Genomic DNA, 19,675 nt, shown 5'->3' with positions numbered 1-19,675 from the left:
TCACGAACCCGCACAGGCACACATTGGGTGGCTCCAGAGAAAAATAAAATAAGTTACTGCCATCAGAAATGCGTCAACCGAACCACCTACAACTCCTCTTGTGTGATGTTGAGCTTCCTAGATGTCTCAAAACTCTTCCAGGCCACTTTAACTGGCTTCAGACAAAAAGGACTCGCCTACCTATTAAAACCATTCCTTTACCACATGTTATGCTAATGGCGCGCTATCTCTCTCTCTCTCATATATATATATATATATATATATATATATATATATATATATATATATATATATATATATATATATATACACATAATATACATATATATATAATATATATAGTATATATATATAATCTATATATATATATATATGTATATTACATAATATATGAGATATATATATATATATTATATATATTATATCTCTATACATCGATATACATACTATATAAATATAAATAGATATATTAGATTATATATAGATATATATATATTTAGTATATACATATTATATATCTATATATATATATATATGCATGTGTATGTTTATATGTTAGTGTGTTCTTTTCTCTATTATTTTATCAAGGTCGCATTCATTGTTTAAGTTAATCATCGGACAGAAGGATGCTTGTAAGTAACACTCTACGGACTTTCCATCCATGTTTGACTTTCTCACGCCCATTGAATGCAACGAGGAAATAGAGACCTTTATAAAGAAAACAAATTTGTATCCACTCTTGTAAATTTATGTACTGGTTTCTGTAAATGTTCTTGTTGTAAATCATTACGTTTAAGTACCTTAAACTGTATAAAATCAAATATTTAAAGAGTAAAGAATAGAACAGAATATAGGATTTAGGACAAAGGCCAAGCGCTGGGACCTGTGAGATCATTCAGGGCTGAAATGGAAATTGACAGTAAATAGGACTGAAAGAAGTAACGGGAGGAAAACCTCGCATTTGAATTATGAGTCAATTGATAGGAAAGGATTGAAAGTAAGATGGAAGAATGATAATATGAAAGGAAGTACAGTAAAAAGAATGCAAGGGGTTGCAGCTATGGGCCGAAGGGACACTGCAAAGAACCTAAAGTAACCCCTACAGTGCACCGCATGAGGGGCACTAATGGCACTTAACCCGTACGTGGGAAAAGAGTAAAGAATGTACTTATGTATAATACTGGCCATGCCCACTGAATATGCACACACTTATCTCTCTCTCTCTCTCTCTCTCTCTCTCTCTGTGTCTGTCTAGATCTATTCGTGTTTTCTTCAGCCTGCTCAATGGAGGAGAATAAGCACGTGTTAATTAAGCAGTTTCTCGCTTGCATACAATTTTACTGAAGCCATTGTGTGCCTTGTTATTGGTGGGTCGTGGCTTTCGTTCGCTTGTTTGTCTTAAGAGTGTAAATGATTTTAATACACAATTGCTGAGGACGTTTTCTTTCACTCTCTTACTCTCAGGATGCATTCAACGTGAAGGCACATCCATTTCATTCGACCGTTCTGGTTTTACTTATCGTTTTTACAAAGAACAATTCTTTTTTGTCCTTTGTCGCTCAGTTCAGGTACTGTCCTACGCACATGCTAAGGTTTTTACCTCTATATTCGATGTCTTGGTGTTTGCTGAAAAGTACCAATGGGTACCAGTAAACCATAAGCTGATTCGGATCTTTGCATTGCAGACCAACAGATCAAGATCCAGCAGCAGTTTTTTGTTCTTTCAATTTATCTTTAAAGTGAAAGATATTTTAACATTAACTGTTGCCTTTCCTGAAATAATATCATTTTATGAATAGTTTGAACTTAAAGTGATAAGAAAATAAGCAATCTAATATACATACTAGTGATATACATATGTAAGCTTGTATTATATATAGACATATATATGCATATATATATATATATATATATATATATATATTATATATGTGTGTGTGTGTGTGTGTGTGTGTGTGTGCTAAGTCTTCCTACTATGACCGGGATCCGGAAATGTGTCTTTTCGAGTGGGAAGTATGTGCAGTGATCTTACCCACTCAGCCACTAGTTGAATCAAGCCAGAATCTTGATACTTGAGTGGATAATGAAACTTATCTCTACTGTTGGCTGAATGGGAAAGGCAATTAAGGCCAATTATCACCCTAGTACCTACTGAAATATGTATAACTTCAAACCATCGTGAGGGGAAGAGCACTTACCATGTATAAATCTACCAGTGTAATTCCAATATTAATTGGTTACTTGTGGCATATATATATATATATATATATATATATATATATATATATATATATATATATAATTAGTAGTATTTATTCTCATAAATATGAAATAACGGGGTCAACGGTAGATACGCATGGAATAACTTTCAGGATACAAAATAAGGGAATATTTTCTTCCAATTCATGCAACACGAGACGCGGAAAATCGGCAACAAACAAGGTTCACGAGAGACAAAGGTGAGAACTCGTCAAGAATCGATATCAGTGATCTGCAATCACATTTCCTAAATTCGGCGAGACCGAGCTCAGGCCGCGAATTCCATTTATTCGTCTTCCCTATAACGCTCGTTGATTTAAGAGGCTGTCTGTCTGTCTGTCTGTCTCTCCCTGAGGCTCGCTCGGTCTGCATAGAGAAACGATGAAGATTAAAGAATCTTCCCCAACTTCGTCTGCCCTGTCTTGAGATACGAAGAGACAAGCAGGAGAGAGAGAGAGAGAGAGAGAGAGAGAGGTAACTTCGGTTATCCTAAGACGATTGGTAGTAGAGGAAGTTGACTCAACTGGTAGACAAACAAGTCAAGAGGGAAGTTTCGCTGAAGGCAAATACACCGACAGAGGGCGAGTTCGTGAACACAACTCGAACCTTTAACTGCTCTGTCTTGCCTGAGGGGCGCTCGTCCCTTTCGAAGCTTTGTTTTCTTCGGCGTGTGTTTTGAAGAAACGAAAGTCTTCATCATATATGAGGAGCTCACGCGTTGTTCTTAATATACTCTGTATCAAAAATGTATATACATCCAAATCAAAAGCATAACGGGTGTTATCTTTCTGAGCACTCTTCCACAGAATTGAAGTCCCCTGTGTAGAATAAAAAAAAAAAAAAAAATATATATATATATATATATACATATATTTATATATATATATATATATATATATATATATATATAAGTAGTATATTATATATATATATATATAAGTATATATATATATATATATATATATATATATATATATATATTTTTAATTCTACACAGGGGACTTCAATTCTGTGGAAGAGTGCTCAGAAAGATAACATCCATATATATATATATATATATATATATATATATATATATATACATAATATATATATATATATATATATATATATATATATATATATATGCAAAAGCTAAGTACTATGTCGTACCTCTACGAAAATGGGAATACCATCCACAATGATGTAAAATCCTTCTGTAGTTTTATAAAATATATATTTCTTGTACAACATATTATAGCTTTCGACCATCAGCTGTGGATTGTATCCCCCCACCCCCCACCCCCCCAACACATACACACACTCCGTTAACCTGTGCTATCTCCCAGCCCTGGGACGTATCTTTCACCTCTAGTCCCTATTCAAATATGCAGAATAAAGTTACCAACGACTCTAGCTTCTGAAGGGGACGCAGCATCTCTAGAATTCAGGCTTGACTCCTTGAAAGTCCTGGGTGTAATGTATGACTATATGAAAAAATAATCAGATATCTCTCTCTCTCTCTCTCTCTCTCTCTCTCTCTCTCTCCTTAGATAAGAGACCGGAAAAACTGAGCAAATGCAAACAGCGCCCCATGTGTCGGGGTCCCTGCCGCAAATTTGTCGGATGGCACTAGCCCCGGTTTTTTGTCATGACCCGAGGTTGGGTGGGTTAAGTTGGGATAATTATTGGTGTGGTTGGGATACATAATGAGGTTATTTCCAAAAAGATTCTATGATTAGTTTTCAAGATATGGCGTTTCGCTTTTCTCAGGGAAAGGTTCCGGTACCCAGTTACATCTTGGGCGAATGTGTCGTTGCTGTGGATCCTGTCCAAAGCAAAGGCGGACGTTTATTTATTATTTCCGTAGTAAGCCTGATGAAGACTAACGTCGAAGATATACCAGCTATTATGCTGAATATGCCAAAGATCGTTTGGAATTTTGTGTCGCAGCTGGTTCTGAAGAAAAATAAAAAAATAACATTCCCAAATTAACAATTGACTAATGTGGTAGTTTATTTCTTCAACCTTTGACTGGAAAATCATAAATAAATGAGTCATTCTTTTTATTAAATAAGCAAGGAAATATATGTGAAACTATGATTGTGGCAATGTTTTTGCTTTTCCTGAACAATTTATACAAACTAACAACGTGACCTGTTTGTAGTCTTTCTTAAAGGACGATACTATTACATGTTTAGATCTTATGAATAATAGTTTTCAAAATAAATTATGCTGATCATCTTTACAATCAATCGAGTACTAACAGATGTTATCAAGAATCTATTAACGGTCATACTCTCTGAGTCTTGAATAAAGAGCCTCATTCGTCTGCTCTTCCCGTTGCAGAGAACGGTGAGGCTCCTATGACCGCATCCAAGAGGAGCAGGGAGGTGCTAGCCATGGAAACGAACCACCCGGACCACGTGATATCCTTCGGGAAGAAGACCGGCTGCTACATCAGCCGAGGCGTCGCTGCTCTTCTCGGGGTCTTCTTCGTCAGCGGCATTGTAGCCACGGGCCTACTCGTTTATTACTACGCCCCTCTCATCAGAAACGGCCAGCAAGAGCCCTTCATACTGGACACACCACTGGCAAGTTTCTTTATGCGATTTATCTGGAAATTCTACACAAGTTAGACAGCAGCTCTTGACGATACAGCATTTCTTTTCTGGTCATTTGCTGCCTCTCAAATTTTCCCCTTCCTCTGTTCTCCAGTTATATGCCGACCGTCTAGTGATTATTGATTAAAACTTCCTATAAACAAAATAAAAAGAACGATTGCTAAAGTAATGAATATTCATTTGGAAATTTCTTGATAATTTTATGTTTGTCATAGATTCAATGTACCGTCATTACACCTTGATTCAATCAGGCCACAGGAAGGGAAGGACTTGTTCTCTTATTGTTACTGATATTAACTGACATCTCCGGGATTTCCTGTTTCCTGGAAAACACTTAAGAGAGACTCATTTCTTCTTCTACAGACAACTGCGCCGCCTATGCTGACAATAGCAAAAAAACCCATCGCTCCCATGACACACTCATCGACCACTTCATCCCCTATACCGACTACCACAACAACCGCTACAACAACCACTACCACCAAAACTACTACTACCACCAATGCTTCAACCTCCACTGAAGCGACGGCGGAAAAGGAAAAACTGGATGTAAGGTTACCTCGGGCACTGAAGCCTTTACATTACTTGGTGAAACTTCAGCCTTACATCAACGGAAACTTCAGCATCACTGGCTACGTAGAGGTGGAGATGGAGGTCTTGGAACCTACTTCTAACATCACGCTGCACATTTCAGATATCATAACGCACAACGACACCATCAAAGTAAGTATGGCGTAAAACAGATCGAGATGCCCAAAGACCTCTTACTTTAGACATTTTCTGCACACATGTCAGCCATCAACTCCATTTCTATAGGTAGAGGTAGCCTAAAGTTTCCACAGGAAATCCATCATTTTTATAGAAAACGGTCCTATCGAAGGCAAACTTTAAGCTTCATGCACGTTTTAATATTCTAATATAATTATTTAATTTTCTCTTGAAATTTCATACATAAAAATATTCAGCTGGCTGACCAAAGTGCAATCGTAATTATGAGGTAGAGGATAATTCATGTTCGCATAGTGGCATGGGTAGAGATTTCAGACAGAATTACTCAACATAATAGAGTAATAGAGTTGTGAAAGTAAAGGAATGTTTTTCCTTCAATGCAGTTGAGACAATCTGGGAACCTGGAGAGCCCTCTCCTTAGCATCAATAAGCACGAATATGATCGCGAGAGGGAGTTCTATATCGCGCACCTGGACGAACCTCTGGAGCAGGGCCAAAAATACATCCTTTCCATGCACTTCTTAGGATACCTCAACGACCAGCTGGAAGGGTTCTACCGCTCCACCTACAAAGATGACGATGGCACAGACAGGTAAGTCTCCCCAGATAAAAGGTTCTCTCACCACTAAAGCCTCCAGTCTAGTTTCTTCTCCAAAGGCTCATAGTCCTGTTTGATTAATCCTGGTGTTCTGCCACTTAATGAATGCCTACGACCCCGCTGTGCATATGAAACCCCAAAGCTCTTTTTCTTCCCCCTACAAGATTACTAGCGGCGACCCAGTTCCAGGCGACGGACGCCCGCAAGGCTTTCCCATGCTTTGACGAGCCTGGACTGAAAGCGACCTTCGAAGTTTACTTGGCCAGAGAGAAGAACATGACCTCAATTTCCAACATGCCCATCATAGAGACCATTCCAGTGTAAGAATACCAGCCCTTACAAATATTGGCTTTCGGTTACAGTGTTTAGAATTTCAGCTCTTCTTGAGATTGAACAAAGTCCATGGTCCTCAAGGTTTAAATTGTTAACCAAATAATATCTTGCATGAAGCTGAACTTGGCATTTTTAATTACTTTCTAAAACATGCATCATGAAACTACTATAATGAAAACCGCTGCAGTTTTTACGCCGACTGAAAATGACTGTTGCTACTCAATTCATTATTTCCAGGCTACCGTAACCATTCACTTTTATTTCTTTCTATTTATTTCAGTGAAGGTCAGGAGAACTGGGTATGGGATCATTATGACACAAGTGTCCCTATGTCAACATACCTCGTGGCCTTCGTCGTGTCCGATTTCGTTAACTTGGCTTCGACGACTTCAAACAACAACACGCTGTTCCGAGGTATGTTTCTAACTGGACGGGCTAAGGTAAAGTGACACAGAATGGGCACAGTCAACAAGTTAAGCAAGACAAAAATAAATTAAATGCATTTTACCACAGAATCTGGTAAATCCGGTTTTTCGTGATTTCTTGAAGTCTTGGTATTCATATTCATATTTCTGGTTTCTTTCATTTTCTTAAACAAGTCAGGAAATCTAATAAAGAGCCGATCCAGTTAAAATACAGCTTATGAAAAACTGACAAACAAGAGATCATCTGTCGATGGTCCAAGTCATAACTGCTGATATTAAGAAAAAGAAACCTATCACCACGAAGCACTTTACCTAAAAGAGACAAATCTCTGGCAGAAGTAGACCGCCACACCACAGACCAGTATTTTAGTAAAGGAAGGGCAAATGACCTAAAGCAGGTTTCACTGATTTTATCAATGCTATAAATATATGAGGTCTTACATGCTATAGCTAACTTTCGTGCTCCATTTACAGACACTTTCATTAGATGTTTCTCTAAGGTGAGACGTGAGTTAAAAGTTACACTTAGAATAGTTAAAAGCTCCAGATTCATTCAGAAAGTCTCATCCACCTGAAGGGTAGGTTGGGGTGGAAAATCTGTACGAGGTCTGCTAATCAATAATGTTTTTGTTTTACTAAAGTTCTGTCTCATAACCCACAATTCACTAATTAGCTTCGTGTCACGATTGAGACTACGGGCAGCTTCATTCTCATAAGTGGAGACATTATTACGCCCACAAGTGTTACATCATCGGCATACTGAACAATCTTGTTTTCCGCGTCAATAACCACATAACTGGGATGGATTTATAACCACCCTCATCTAACCTGCTTTTGAAGAAAAAGAGAAACATGGGTGAAGGAAATATAATGAGAAAAAGAAATCAGAGAGTTGTAATGAGCTCATCGTTACATTACTGTTTTACCCCTTTTTATGTTATTATTATTATCAATTGACAGTATGGGCCAGAGAACCTGCCATAGAGCAGGCCGAGTATTCGAGGCAGGTTGGGCCTGCCATCCTCACCTACTTCGAGGAGTACTTCAGCGTACCTTACCCACTGCCAAAACAGGACATGATTGCCATACCGGACTTCTCAGCTGGGGCTATGGAAAACTGGGGCCTTATCACTTACAGGTAAGTCAAAACACTGAAAAAACGGAAAACTCAGAAATTTCTTTCGGCTGTTTTCCAACACGACTGTTGTATTTGCATAAACGCCGAACTATTTTATTTGTAATTTATCAACATTTGGTCACTGGGCCTGTGCGAAGTTCTCGGCTTTTGACTAGATGACTTGATATTAATATAGATTACTGAGTCACAAGCATATACCTCGATTACAGAGTACTGGAAAGCATTGATAATGTTAGGCTTACCGCATGAGGTTTGATTATTAAAAGGAATGGGTTCAATATAAAAATACCTCTGACGTTGCTGTTACATTGACACACAGACCCATTTCTGAACTTAGTCTTCTTTTAAACAACTGCTTGGACGAATCATGATCATTATCACCAATGCCATCATATATCTGGATATCATATGAACTTAGTGATAGCTATGCTATGATAATTTAATCAAGGAACATCTGGCAATTAGGTTTCTCAGGTAGAATAGACGACTAATAATGTTACTGGATATAGTAAAATATGTTAGAATCAGAACTGAGTAACAAAAGAAAACTAAATGCTGTCAAAACGATTATGGTAAAAGAGAAAAGGCATTCAGCTTTCCCTGTATGAATTATTTTACTTGTGACTCGGATTTAAAAACTTGCTCAAGAGATCTGTCTTCCATCGTCTTTTACATGACTGCTTTCCCATGTACCTTTTGAGAAGCAGTATTCTTTCTATTAATGCATTGTTACTTTTTCGTTCTGTCAGGGAGACTGCCATGCTTTATGACCCCAAAGTCTCTGCAGCATCCAACAAGCAGTATGTGGTCTCCGTCATTGCTCACGAACTGGCCCATCAGTGGTTTGGTAACATCGTCACCCCGAAGTGGTGGACCGACCTCTGGCTCAATGAGGGATTCGCCTCTTACGTGGAATACATTGGCATCGATCACGTGAGTGCTTTGTATTGTTTTCTTAAATCACTTGGGTCTTTCATTTGTAAATGTTTCTTGAAGATCCTTTCGTTTCCTTTTGGTTTTAATGGGGTCTTTCACTTATATAATGATCGCAGTTTCGTCTTTCCCCGAGAAATGGTCTTATTCATAAAAATGCTAGTCGCGTGTTTGTCTTTTGTAGAATGACGCCATCCGTCAATTTATTAAATCCTTCATTTATAAAAATCTCATTGGAATCTTTCTTGTTGCGAAAGAAATTAATTCACAAATCTCAGTGTGTTAGTTCTTCTTAGGTAACATGAAGACTTCAAAAAAGATAAATTTCTGGGGTAACTTTTTCCTTTAAAGAAGCAATTCACCCAAAATAATTTGGTTCCTATGGGCCTTTCCTTGAGGCACTAGGGTATTGCACGCCAACGTAACTTGATCTTGTATATCATGTAGTTATTCATGCATAAAAATATCCGTAATAACGTTGTTTCATCTTCATTCCCGTTATTTCCCAAAGACTTACAAAAGTTACGTGACGTTACCAAACGATATATAGTAAATAACTAATACTGAACAATACCAAGCCTTAATCAAGCCCTAATATATCCCGACTTATTTTTCTTGACTGCTTCCACAGGTTGAACCTTCGTGGAAGGTCATGGAGCAGCTGGTCATCAAGGAAGTTCAAGCCGTGTTTGGCCTCGACAGCATGGAATCATCTCATCCTATCAGTATCCCAGTTCAGCATCCAGATGAGATTAGTCAGATATTTGACAGAATTTCGTACGCTAAAGGTACGGGTTGGCAAGATGACTTTGGTTGTTTAGCTAAAAAATAGTTGTAGGTTTTGTGTATTTATTTTGCATCTACTATATGCGTTTTCATAAATTTGATGAATAGAATCCACTGGTAAATATTTTTTTACCAAACATAAGTAATTGAAGTAATGCAATGCCCTCAAAAATTCGCGATTTCTTCACACTTTTTGGATGCACGTGTTACTACAAAACAGATCCCAATGGAGAGCCAAATTATTTGACAAACGTAATAGACACGCGGACACATTTGTGTTGCCTCTTCACGACTAGAACTGAAATCATTGTGAATTTCCTACTATTCTCGTAGCAAAGGAAAAGTCAACAAACTAGAGCAAGAGACCCATGACCCAAGGCGATGTAAGTATGCAAAACATCCAGTTGAAAACACTTACATTCTCACAGAGACAGTATGGTGACTCGGCGAGTAGCGAGGTAACTTATTTCTGAGTTTTCTTTTGCAGTAAATAGCCACTTTAATTTTTTTCATATAGATGGAGAGGAAGCCATTTTACATTACAGCTCACAATGCTGCAGGGCTGAAAAAATTTCGTAGCAATTTTCATAGCATGAATTCGAGCTTTCATCCGTGGCCCTAACATCAGCCTCTTGAAAGCCTCTCTATATAGGGAAACGAATCCCACCCTATAGCAGTGGAGTGGACATTTCTTACAATCCATCTCCTACGGGGTGCTCTATGAGCAAGAGGCCTTGCTGGCATAAGACCAATTTAATAAAAAAAAAACCAACATTACAATCTACAGAGAACAACAACGTATCCATTTGGAGGAGAACTGAAGTAGAAAGAACACAGTTATTTAGAGAACAGAGTAGCGAACGAAAACCAAATCTGGGTATTGTTGTAGTGTGTCACATCTCTACCAAGTGCATGGCTAAGGAAAGCTTTCTCTCCTTTGAGTGCTGAATAAAAAAAAAAATTACTAGTATATCATTGTAGCTACACATTCGTAATTATTTACGTGGAGAAATAATGCATCTAACCAAATCACTTGCTGTAAAGGTTAGAGTCCAAAGATGACTGAAGTTATGAGATTTCAGCTAAGTTGAATAATCTTAAATTCCTTTTGAATACAGGTGCTGCTATCATCCGGATGATGAACCACTTCCTAACAGAGGGCAGCTTTAGAAGAGGACTGGCCAATTATCTAGATTCATTGTAAGTAATGTTGAAAAAAGAATTCTTTTCTAATTCTTGATACTTCAGTGTCCAGTTAACAAAAGAAATGCTCACATGAATTAGTAAGGACGTCAAAGTATCCGTTTGTAGGTTCAGTGATGAACATTCATTCTGATTTTGATGGGATAAATTACTCCCAACAAAATGAATTTTTCCGATGCTTAAATCTAGCAAAATCTGTTCTAATTTTTGATGGACTCTTTATATCAGTAGAATCGCTATCTGATTCCACTCCAGTCCCCTTCCTCGTAATGAAAAGAAAATGAAACAACTCACCAACCTCCGATTGATATGACATTTCATGGAAATTATTACACTGAAACATCTGACCAGTGCGCAATTTATGATGACCTTTACAGTAAATACGACAATGCCGAGCAAGATGACCTCTGGCACTATTTGACCATGTCTGCGCACGAAGACGGGACTCTGCCCAAAGACCTGGCGGTGAAAACGATCATGGACACCTGGACGCTGCAGATGGGGTATCCGGTCATCAAGGTGGAGAGGAGTGAAGATGGGATGTCTGCATCAGTGACTCAGGTACCTCATACCACCGTTTTGCTGCGGTGTCTTAAAAAGCTTCGTTGTTGCTCATTATGATTTGCTGGGCTTTCACAAAGGCAGCGCAATGTACCGAGGCTACTTCGCATTTCTATGAGGGTTGTACCTCATTAAATATGTTTACATCGCCTGCACAGCATTTATGGTGTGCTTTTCCTCGCAATCATCTATCGTCTGTTGAAAAAGAACTCATAATAAAGGCCATCTGTCATCTTGACGTTATTTCATGAATCTAATCAAAATAAACAAGTAAAAAATTTTTTATGAACAAGTTGCTAGTTTATTTGACGACTTGTATGAAATTGATTCTGAATCCCCTACTTGTTGAAGTAGTTAGGCTCAGATCTTAAGTCTAGGTCGTTAGCCTGAAAGAAGATCGGTACTTACGGCAACTTAAGATAGCGTTTCATAGTTTACATGCAACAGTTATACTAAACTTTTCAATATTTATCAGTAAACTTTTAATACAACTGGTACAGTCTACAAAACTGTAATTATCTCTTGTCAGATCATTAATAGTAAACTACATGACTCGCTCTTCTTCTTTCCCTTAGGAAAGATTCTTGATTGTCAAAAACGAGAACTCAACCGACGACCACGACTACAAGTGGTGGGTCCCTCTGAACTACGCCACGGCCGAGAACCCCCAGTTCAATCAAACTCAGGCCAAGATCTGGATGAAGGACTCCGAGTCGGAGATAAGCATTTCGTCGCTTCCCCCCAGCAACCAATGGGTCATCTTCAACATCCAGGAGACCGGATATTACAGGGTCAACTACGACGACAACAACTGGAATCTGCTCATCCAGCAGCTCCAGACAGACCACACGGTTATCCATTCTATCAACCGCGCCCAGATCATCGATGACGCTATGAATCTCGCAAAGGCTGGTAAGTCTCCGGCACAGATCAGCTAAACTGTTCTCAGCTGATGGCGTCCTCCACATCCATAACTCAACCTTACCTTTGGAATTAGTCACTGCTGATTATAACCAGACAATGCACAACTTTGAAAATGCAATCATATTCAGCACTGTTGCATACTCTTGTAAACTATAAATAACATATAATGTAATGCATGATTTAATTGCTCTCAGTATCCAGCCTCTATAGTTTTGGTGTTGAGGGTAAATCATATTAGCTATATTAATTTTCACAGGTTTTCTTAGTCGCGTGAAATCACGAATCATTAGCCATATACTTCCAAGTCCCTTGTTCTTTCCTCGTCAACTCTAAGGTTACTTAGGCTTATATATCACGTTAATAGTGACAGATGCATCAGAGTTTTGAATGAATGTTGTTGAAATGTCCGGTATGTTTACCAGGTCAACTCAGTTACGACACAGCACTTGCCCTCTACGGCTACCTGGGAAAAGAGCAAGACTACGTGCCATGGTCAGCGGCTATCAATAACCTGGGCTTCCTTAAAAGCATGTTCTCACGGGCAGGAGGATATGGCGCTCTCAAGGTAAGGGACTCTTCCCTTATAGAAACTAACTAGATATAAGTTTGAAGGGTGTGATTATGAACTTTGGCTTCTAAAAGGGAGGCGAACATAACATTTAATGCACGTTTCAATTTTCTCCGTCCAACTGACATCCCACTGCCAGTTCAAATGCATGATTTGCCCAACTGACCTTCTGAAAATAATGACATATTCGCTTCATGACCAGATACATATTTGATGGACAGAAATGAACGTCCTTATTTCACACCTTTCAGAGGTACCTGCTGGACATCCTCGTTCCTCTTTACGAAAGCGTCGGCTTCCAGGACAGCCCCAACGACCCCCTGTTGGTGCAGTACAAACGCCAGAAAGCTTTAGCTTGGGCTTGCGCCTTGGGACACAAGGACTGCCTTGACAACGTTGTCGCTCTGTACCGCGAGTGGATGCAGAATCCTGCCAACACAAGGTAAGCAGTACCGAGGGAAACTTTCCCAACCTTCATCTTACCTTTTAAACAATACTTCTGAGCGCGCCTTTAAAGGCTACTGCACGATGTCAACAGGGGATTACTGATTTCAACTGATCACCTTATTTTAAATGGCGCCAATTTCCAATAAAAAAATTCTATTTTTAATCGCAGAAGAGACCCGGCTCCAAGGAGAGCAAAACTAAGAAAAGTTTTAGTTCAGTAACGAACGGCTTTATAAATATACTGACATAAATATACTGAAGACAAGTGGTTGAGTACTATATTCTCACCAGTTGAAAATATTTTTCTTCTTGATCTTCAATTGTATCACTAACTGTAAGCAACGTTTGTCAAAACAAAACCAGCCTTGCTCATTCAAATATGCAACAAGTATACAATCACCTGTTACGGAGCATGGTAATGCTAAGGCACCGTCAATGGTAAATTTCGCTGCTGATAAATCATTAATTAACGTTCATTTTCCCCTCCTCTTGCACCTTTCATTTTTGCATATGATCACAATCAACCATTACATTGAAATATTTCCACTGCACATTTTCAAAGAAATTTCGTCGACCGATAATTGACAAGCACACATTCCTCTTGTCCCCAGTATCATATCACCGAATCTGAAGTCCACCGTGTACTGCCGTGCCATCGCTGAGGGGGGCGAAGAGGAATGGAATTTCGCTTGGGCCCAATACCTTAAGTCCAACGTAGGAGCCGAGAAGGCCAGACTTCTCTCGGCCATGGGATGCACCAATGAAATCTGGATTTTATCACGGTAAGACACAAAGAGGAAACAAAATCGTTTACACATAATCAATGTGTGTAAGTGGCAAAACTGTTTTTAATCATATGCTTTCTTCCCCTTACATGATGTCTTCGGTACTCTTTGCCACCCTTCACCCCTCACATAACACTTCTAAGGTGTGTTGCAAGCTTCTAAGCATTGATTTATTGGAGTGACCAAACACTGTGCTCCTTAATTTAACTGGACACGATCTCAGTGGTGTAGCAAACATAATACTGTCTGGTACATACTGATGGTCTCCCATCCAAGGATGACTGAATATTAAGTAGTCACTTTACTATTACACGAATATTTTCTGGTCTCCTTGTATCACAAAAGACCACTTACTATTGCTAGTTATTGTGTCATGAGTATATTCATCTACTCATGATTTGCTCTTATTGTTGTTTATTCAAGGATTTTTGTTATTATCTTCGCATCGGTGTTCATGGGCAATGATTCACTGTTTTGCTTATCCCCCCCCTCCTCCACCAGATACCTCGAGATGGCCTTTGCAAGCGACAGCGGCATCAGGAAGCAGGACGCCTCCCGGGTGTTCGGGGCCGTTGCTGGGAACATCGTGGGTCGGCCTCTGGCCTGGAACTTCCTTCAGGATCAGTGGGATATGATCTACGATTTGTGAGTATCTCCGTCATGAGACCAATTTCTCCCGCTGTCGTTTTCCTCGTTGTTTCACCGGTAGAATCGTTATCATCAGGCAGAGTTATTTCTCTAGGTATAAGATAGTTTAGCCAAGGCCAACAATTCGTAAAAACGAATGTATGAAAGAAAACTTTTCTCTTTCTCACTTCAACATATCTTAGATGATTGTGTACGAATGTAATTATGTAAGACATGGCACACAAGCCAAGGTTCAAAACATATTCAATATATTGTTTTAGTCGACATGACTTGCATCGAAATGCTTCTCTTCACTTATCTAAAAGAAAACCATTTTGTGTTTTGCAGCTACGGGAAAGCTAAGCCGCCTTTGATCAAGTACGCAACAACAAGCTTCAACACTGCCCAGCTGCTCAAGGAGGTAAGAAAGAAACGGAGAGACTCTCAGAAAGGCACCGCGCCTCATGCCTGGGTGCTCTTCATACACTCCCTAAAGAATGTATTAAATTTCTTTTTTGCACACACATTAAATAGACAAAGAACAAAGCGTGAAGAATCAAAGAATCAAAGAATCAAATCGTAGTTGATAACATATGTAATAAAAAAGTTTGAGGATTCGTTTGAATGAATGCCTTATATATTCGGTGCTTGAAAATAATTTCGTCATTATTTTTAATTCTGATTATGTAAAAGCCTCTCCTCGCATACGACAGTATTTGTTTTCTCTTTCGTGCAGGTCGAACTGTTCCAGGAGGAGCACGCCAGCGAGCTGGGCTCTGCCACCAGAACCGTTGGACAGGTGATCGAACGCACCAAGATCAACATCGCTTGGATGAATACCAACTACGACGTGATCGTTCAGTGGCTGGACCAGAATGGCTATTCCACTAAACTTACCAATGCTTAGGAGCTCCGCAGTGAAGGTCTCCCCAAGGAGACGACGGCACCAACGATGGGAGGATAATCCTCTATGTTTGTGGTTACAGGTATTCCACAAATATTGACTCTTTTCTCTAAAATTCTACGCAAAGTAGAACGACTACAGCCAAGATCTCTGATGCATTGCTTATTTCCATTTCTTTTTCTTTTCCTTCTTTTTTTTATTTTTTTTCCATAGAGAACGAAAAATCTTTTAGTAGTGGTTACCGTCTATCGGGAACATTAGGCCTATACCACAGGTCTTCCGGTCCCTTCGAAGTTTTCTTTCTTTTTAGGCCTAAAAATTTACTTTGACGGCACTCAATTTTCTGCATCGTACTATAAATTTGAAGTCATTTGTATTTCTAGCGGGTTGAAGGCAGCTTGTTAGACCCATAGTTCAAGTTGTATGAAACAGAAAGGCAGTCTTACCAAGGCTTATTGTATCACATGATGAGGGCAAACGATGGCAGCGTTTATTAAGAAGTATAAATTCTCCAGTCATATTTTTGCTCTTCATCATCATGGATATAAACATATTTCATTCGTGGCGTTTTTCACATTCCCGTTCACCATAGCGGAGGGAGCTCTGGGCATCAGCCATCTATCTAGGCGACTAGGTAGTTGATAACGAGCATTACTCATCATTTACGTTTCCATTACACAAAGCAACGACATTGCACCCATGATGTGTGTCATATCTATGATGTAATATTATTCACTTCATCGACAGAAATGGCGGAACTCCGGTGAAAATGGGATTTCCTGTTTCAGACTTCATAGTAATCATCTTACTGTATCATGATGTACAGCAATGTATATTTGTAGCTTTTGTAATCGATGTACAGCTGTTTCATGGACATCGTGTGGTTAGCGTCGTGTTAATGCTGCTTCTCTTTTGTTATAGAGTTTCTCATTTGTCATTTGCTAAGTGGCCCCTTGGGCAGTTTCCATGAATATGGCGGTCGCAGAAAAGTCCCCTGGCCAGTGGAAAGAGACTGCATCCCGAGACCTTCTTCTTGGCAGAAAACAGTCTCAAAACGCTCTCTCTCTCTCTCTCTCTCTCTCTCTCTCTCTCTCTCTCTCTCTCTCTCTCTCTCAAATAATTATTTATCGCCGAAAAACCCGATTTGTTGGTAACAAATGTGGGACGAAGTGACGGTGGAAAACTGACCACAAATTTTTTACAAGCTCAAAATCTCAGACATGACGTTAGTATCTTTGTTATTTCATTCCTTTTCTCCACTCTTAACAGCATAAAGAAGGAAAGATGTCGGTATCTCGGTTGTCTATGAATATTATTAACAAATGTCAAGTACTTGAAAACTTGACAATAAAAGAAAAAAAACCTTGCTACGCGAGAATCAATTTATTTTTATCTTTTCTCTCTCTCAAACTAAATGAGAAAAAAAAACCATAACCACCCGGAGCGACTTTCTTTACCGGCGCATATCCCAGCAAACTGTCACATAGCAGCTACCAGTATTTGCTGAGCAATCTTGACACAGATCATTGACCTTCGCCAGCAATTTTGCCGCACTGCAGTAAAATAAGGACTATTCGATTTGCTTCATAATTTTAACAAGTGACAGTGTGCATGCGTTGTTTTATTATTTCACAAAAGCTCGACCAGGATGAAAATCAATGCCTTTCGATTAACGGAAATGCGATAAAGCATGAGACTGGCCTCTATTGACATTATGCACCAGAAGAAAAGAATAATTATCAGGTATTGTTGCAAAAAATACTTGTTGTATTTTTTTAAGCAAACTTTGAAGCCATAAGAAGGTCGTTTTTCTCAGATGAAAGTTAACGATCGGCGTCAGAGTCAGCTTCCTCTCCCTGCACAACTTTCGGCGTCAAGAAAGACGTACCTTCACCGGCAGCGCTTTGAGAACAGACAGCGGGATCTGCTCGTCTGTAGCTACTTCCTTCCCTTAAGCTACGTTTCAAAATGTACAGAACTGATGTTATAAATATAATTAACAATCAGTGACAATTGCTATCTTGTATCTAACCGAGAAAGTACACCAAACACTTATGTACCAGGAAAATTATGTTCAGATGGATCATGCAAAATCATTTGGATAAATCTCTCTCTCTCTCTCTCTCTCTCTCTCTCTTACACACACACACAAACACGGTACCTTCACGACATCAGTCATTGACTCAGCATTACTTTCCAAACACCAGTAAACTTCGGGAGAGTGCTTAGCAAAGCAAGAGGAAAGCCAGGGGAGGGGATCCACATCCACTACCGTATGAGAATACCATTCCATTCCATGAACACTGAATATCCTCGGTGTTTTTACTCGAAAAATGACGAAAGACAATGCAAAGTTTCGACGCACATTTCTGAAATCGTCGAATTTTCTTTGAGATATATATACGCTGCTTCATTTCTGTTTGTTCTATTTTTTAAGGATCTTACAACATGAAAAAAGATCGGTCCTCTGAAAAACAAAAACTGGAGACAATTACTCCCATTATATTTGAGCGGATGAATAATTGGTTGTGGTAATAATATTTGCATATTATATGTATGTATGTAGGTTTGAATGCTGCACACACAATCATATATATTTTATTATTTATATACACATATATTAATATATACATACATACATACACACACACATATATATATTATACGTGTGTGATAGCGCGCGTTTGCAAGTGTGCATGAGTTTCTAGGCGCTGATATATCCATAATATACGCAAGCACCTCCTTGTCCAATTATTGGCAAATATATTTAGCATACGGCCTTGTGCGCAGTAATAATAATTGGTTCGAATATGTTAAGTGTTACACTATAACACTAGAAATTAACTTGTTTCTTTGGCATCCTCTCTTCTAGCATCCTATATTTTAAAAAAATATATTTTCACTATTAAGGTTGTTGTTGACTTAAATTTATTATTATTATTATTATTATTATTATTATTATTATTATTATTATTATTATTATTATTATTATTATTATAATGTAAATTCTTATTCTCCTATAATATATTATGAATACGAGTTCTGTTATCACATGATATCACAATGTATCATGGCCATAGTGATTATTCATAGACGATATATATATATATATATATATATATATATATATATATATATATATATATATAGATATATATATATATATATATATATATATATACGAATTGTGATTTTATTTAATAATGTACTGTATTACCTCGGCCAAGCTTTTTCTATGGAGGTCGTGTTAATATGGGTGTTGAATATTGTTTCTTATATAAAATTCCGTGTTTCGATGCTGCTTTTATCCTGTTACTATTCCTTTTTCCGTGGAACTTTACCCAAGCTGTGCACATCATTGCGACTGTGATGGTGCACGTAACAAAAGACCCAGATTAGGCTATGGTAGCCTCCTCTGATTAATTTCTTGTTTTTTTTTTATTTGTATGATTTCTTTCACGAGAACCACTACTGTCATAATGGAGTGCTCAGCTCAAGTAAAGAATGACCCCTTTTCTACTAATTTTCGTAAACAAATCATTAATGTGTATTTGAATGTTAATGTCAGTAAAAAACCATAGATTAATTTCCTCGTCTTATCAGTGATGGGGATAATAAAGTTATCAAAGAAAAATAAAGCTAGTTTCTCTTATCCTACATATATATGTATATGAATTCTGTCGTTTACTTATATATTTTACTTTCCTAGCATGTCCTTTCCGTATAGACGGTAGACATTCTCTCGCCCATTTTCTGACAATAATTAATAATCGAAGATGAAAAAGAGAAGAACATTAAAAGGAAACTAAGAAGTCCACGGACTACCTGTCTTCTATATACTAACTGAAGACA

General features: G+C 38.3%; 1 protein-coding gene across 4 annotated transcripts in view; it reads left to right on the top strand.

Moving 5' to 3' along the window:
• LOC135220870 (aminopeptidase N-like) overlaps positions 1–19,461 on the top strand; it is an 80,984-nt gene extending 61,523 nt beyond the window's left edge. For all 4 annotated transcript variants that reach the window (XM_064258459.1, XM_064258458.1, XM_064258461.1 and 1 more), the window contains exons 2-18: positions 4,588–4,832; positions 5,226–5,585; positions 5,975–6,183; positions 6,354–6,509; positions 6,803–6,936; positions 7,908–8,085; positions 8,835–9,018; positions 9,650–9,806; positions 10,923–11,004; positions 11,385–11,568; positions 12,144–12,480; positions 12,915–13,057; positions 13,312–13,502; positions 14,119–14,289; positions 14,794–14,937; positions 15,268–15,340; positions 15,656–19,461. In XM_064258459.1, coding sequence (XP_064114529.1) covers positions 4,605–4,832; positions 5,226–5,585; positions 5,975–6,183; positions 6,354–6,509; positions 6,803–6,936; positions 7,908–8,085; positions 8,835–9,018; positions 9,650–9,806; positions 10,923–11,004; positions 11,385–11,568; positions 12,144–12,480; positions 12,915–13,057; positions 13,312–13,502; positions 14,119–14,289; positions 14,794–14,937; positions 15,268–15,340; positions 15,656–15,826 — 3,102 coding nt within the window. In that variant the 5' untranslated portion in view covers positions 4,588–4,604 and the 3' untranslated portion in view covers positions 15,827–19,461. The remainder of the gene's footprint in view (positions 1–4,587; positions 4,833–5,225; positions 5,586–5,974; positions 6,184–6,353; positions 6,510–6,802; positions 6,937–7,907; positions 8,086–8,834; positions 9,019–9,649; positions 9,807–10,922; positions 11,005–11,384; positions 11,569–12,143; positions 12,481–12,914; positions 13,058–13,311; positions 13,503–14,118; positions 14,290–14,793; positions 14,938–15,267; positions 15,341–15,655) is intronic.
• The last annotated feature ends 214 nt before the right edge of the window (positions 19,462–19,675 follow it).

This window comes from Macrobrachium nipponense, chromosome 2, assembly GCF_015104395.2.
Source record: "Macrobrachium nipponense isolate FS-2020 chromosome 2, ASM1510439v2, whole genome shotgun sequence".
Taxonomy (NCBI): domain Eukaryota; kingdom Metazoa; phylum Arthropoda; class Malacostraca; order Decapoda; family Palaemonidae; genus Macrobrachium; species Macrobrachium nipponense.
This window is presented reverse-complemented; position numbering and strand designations above follow the sequence as displayed.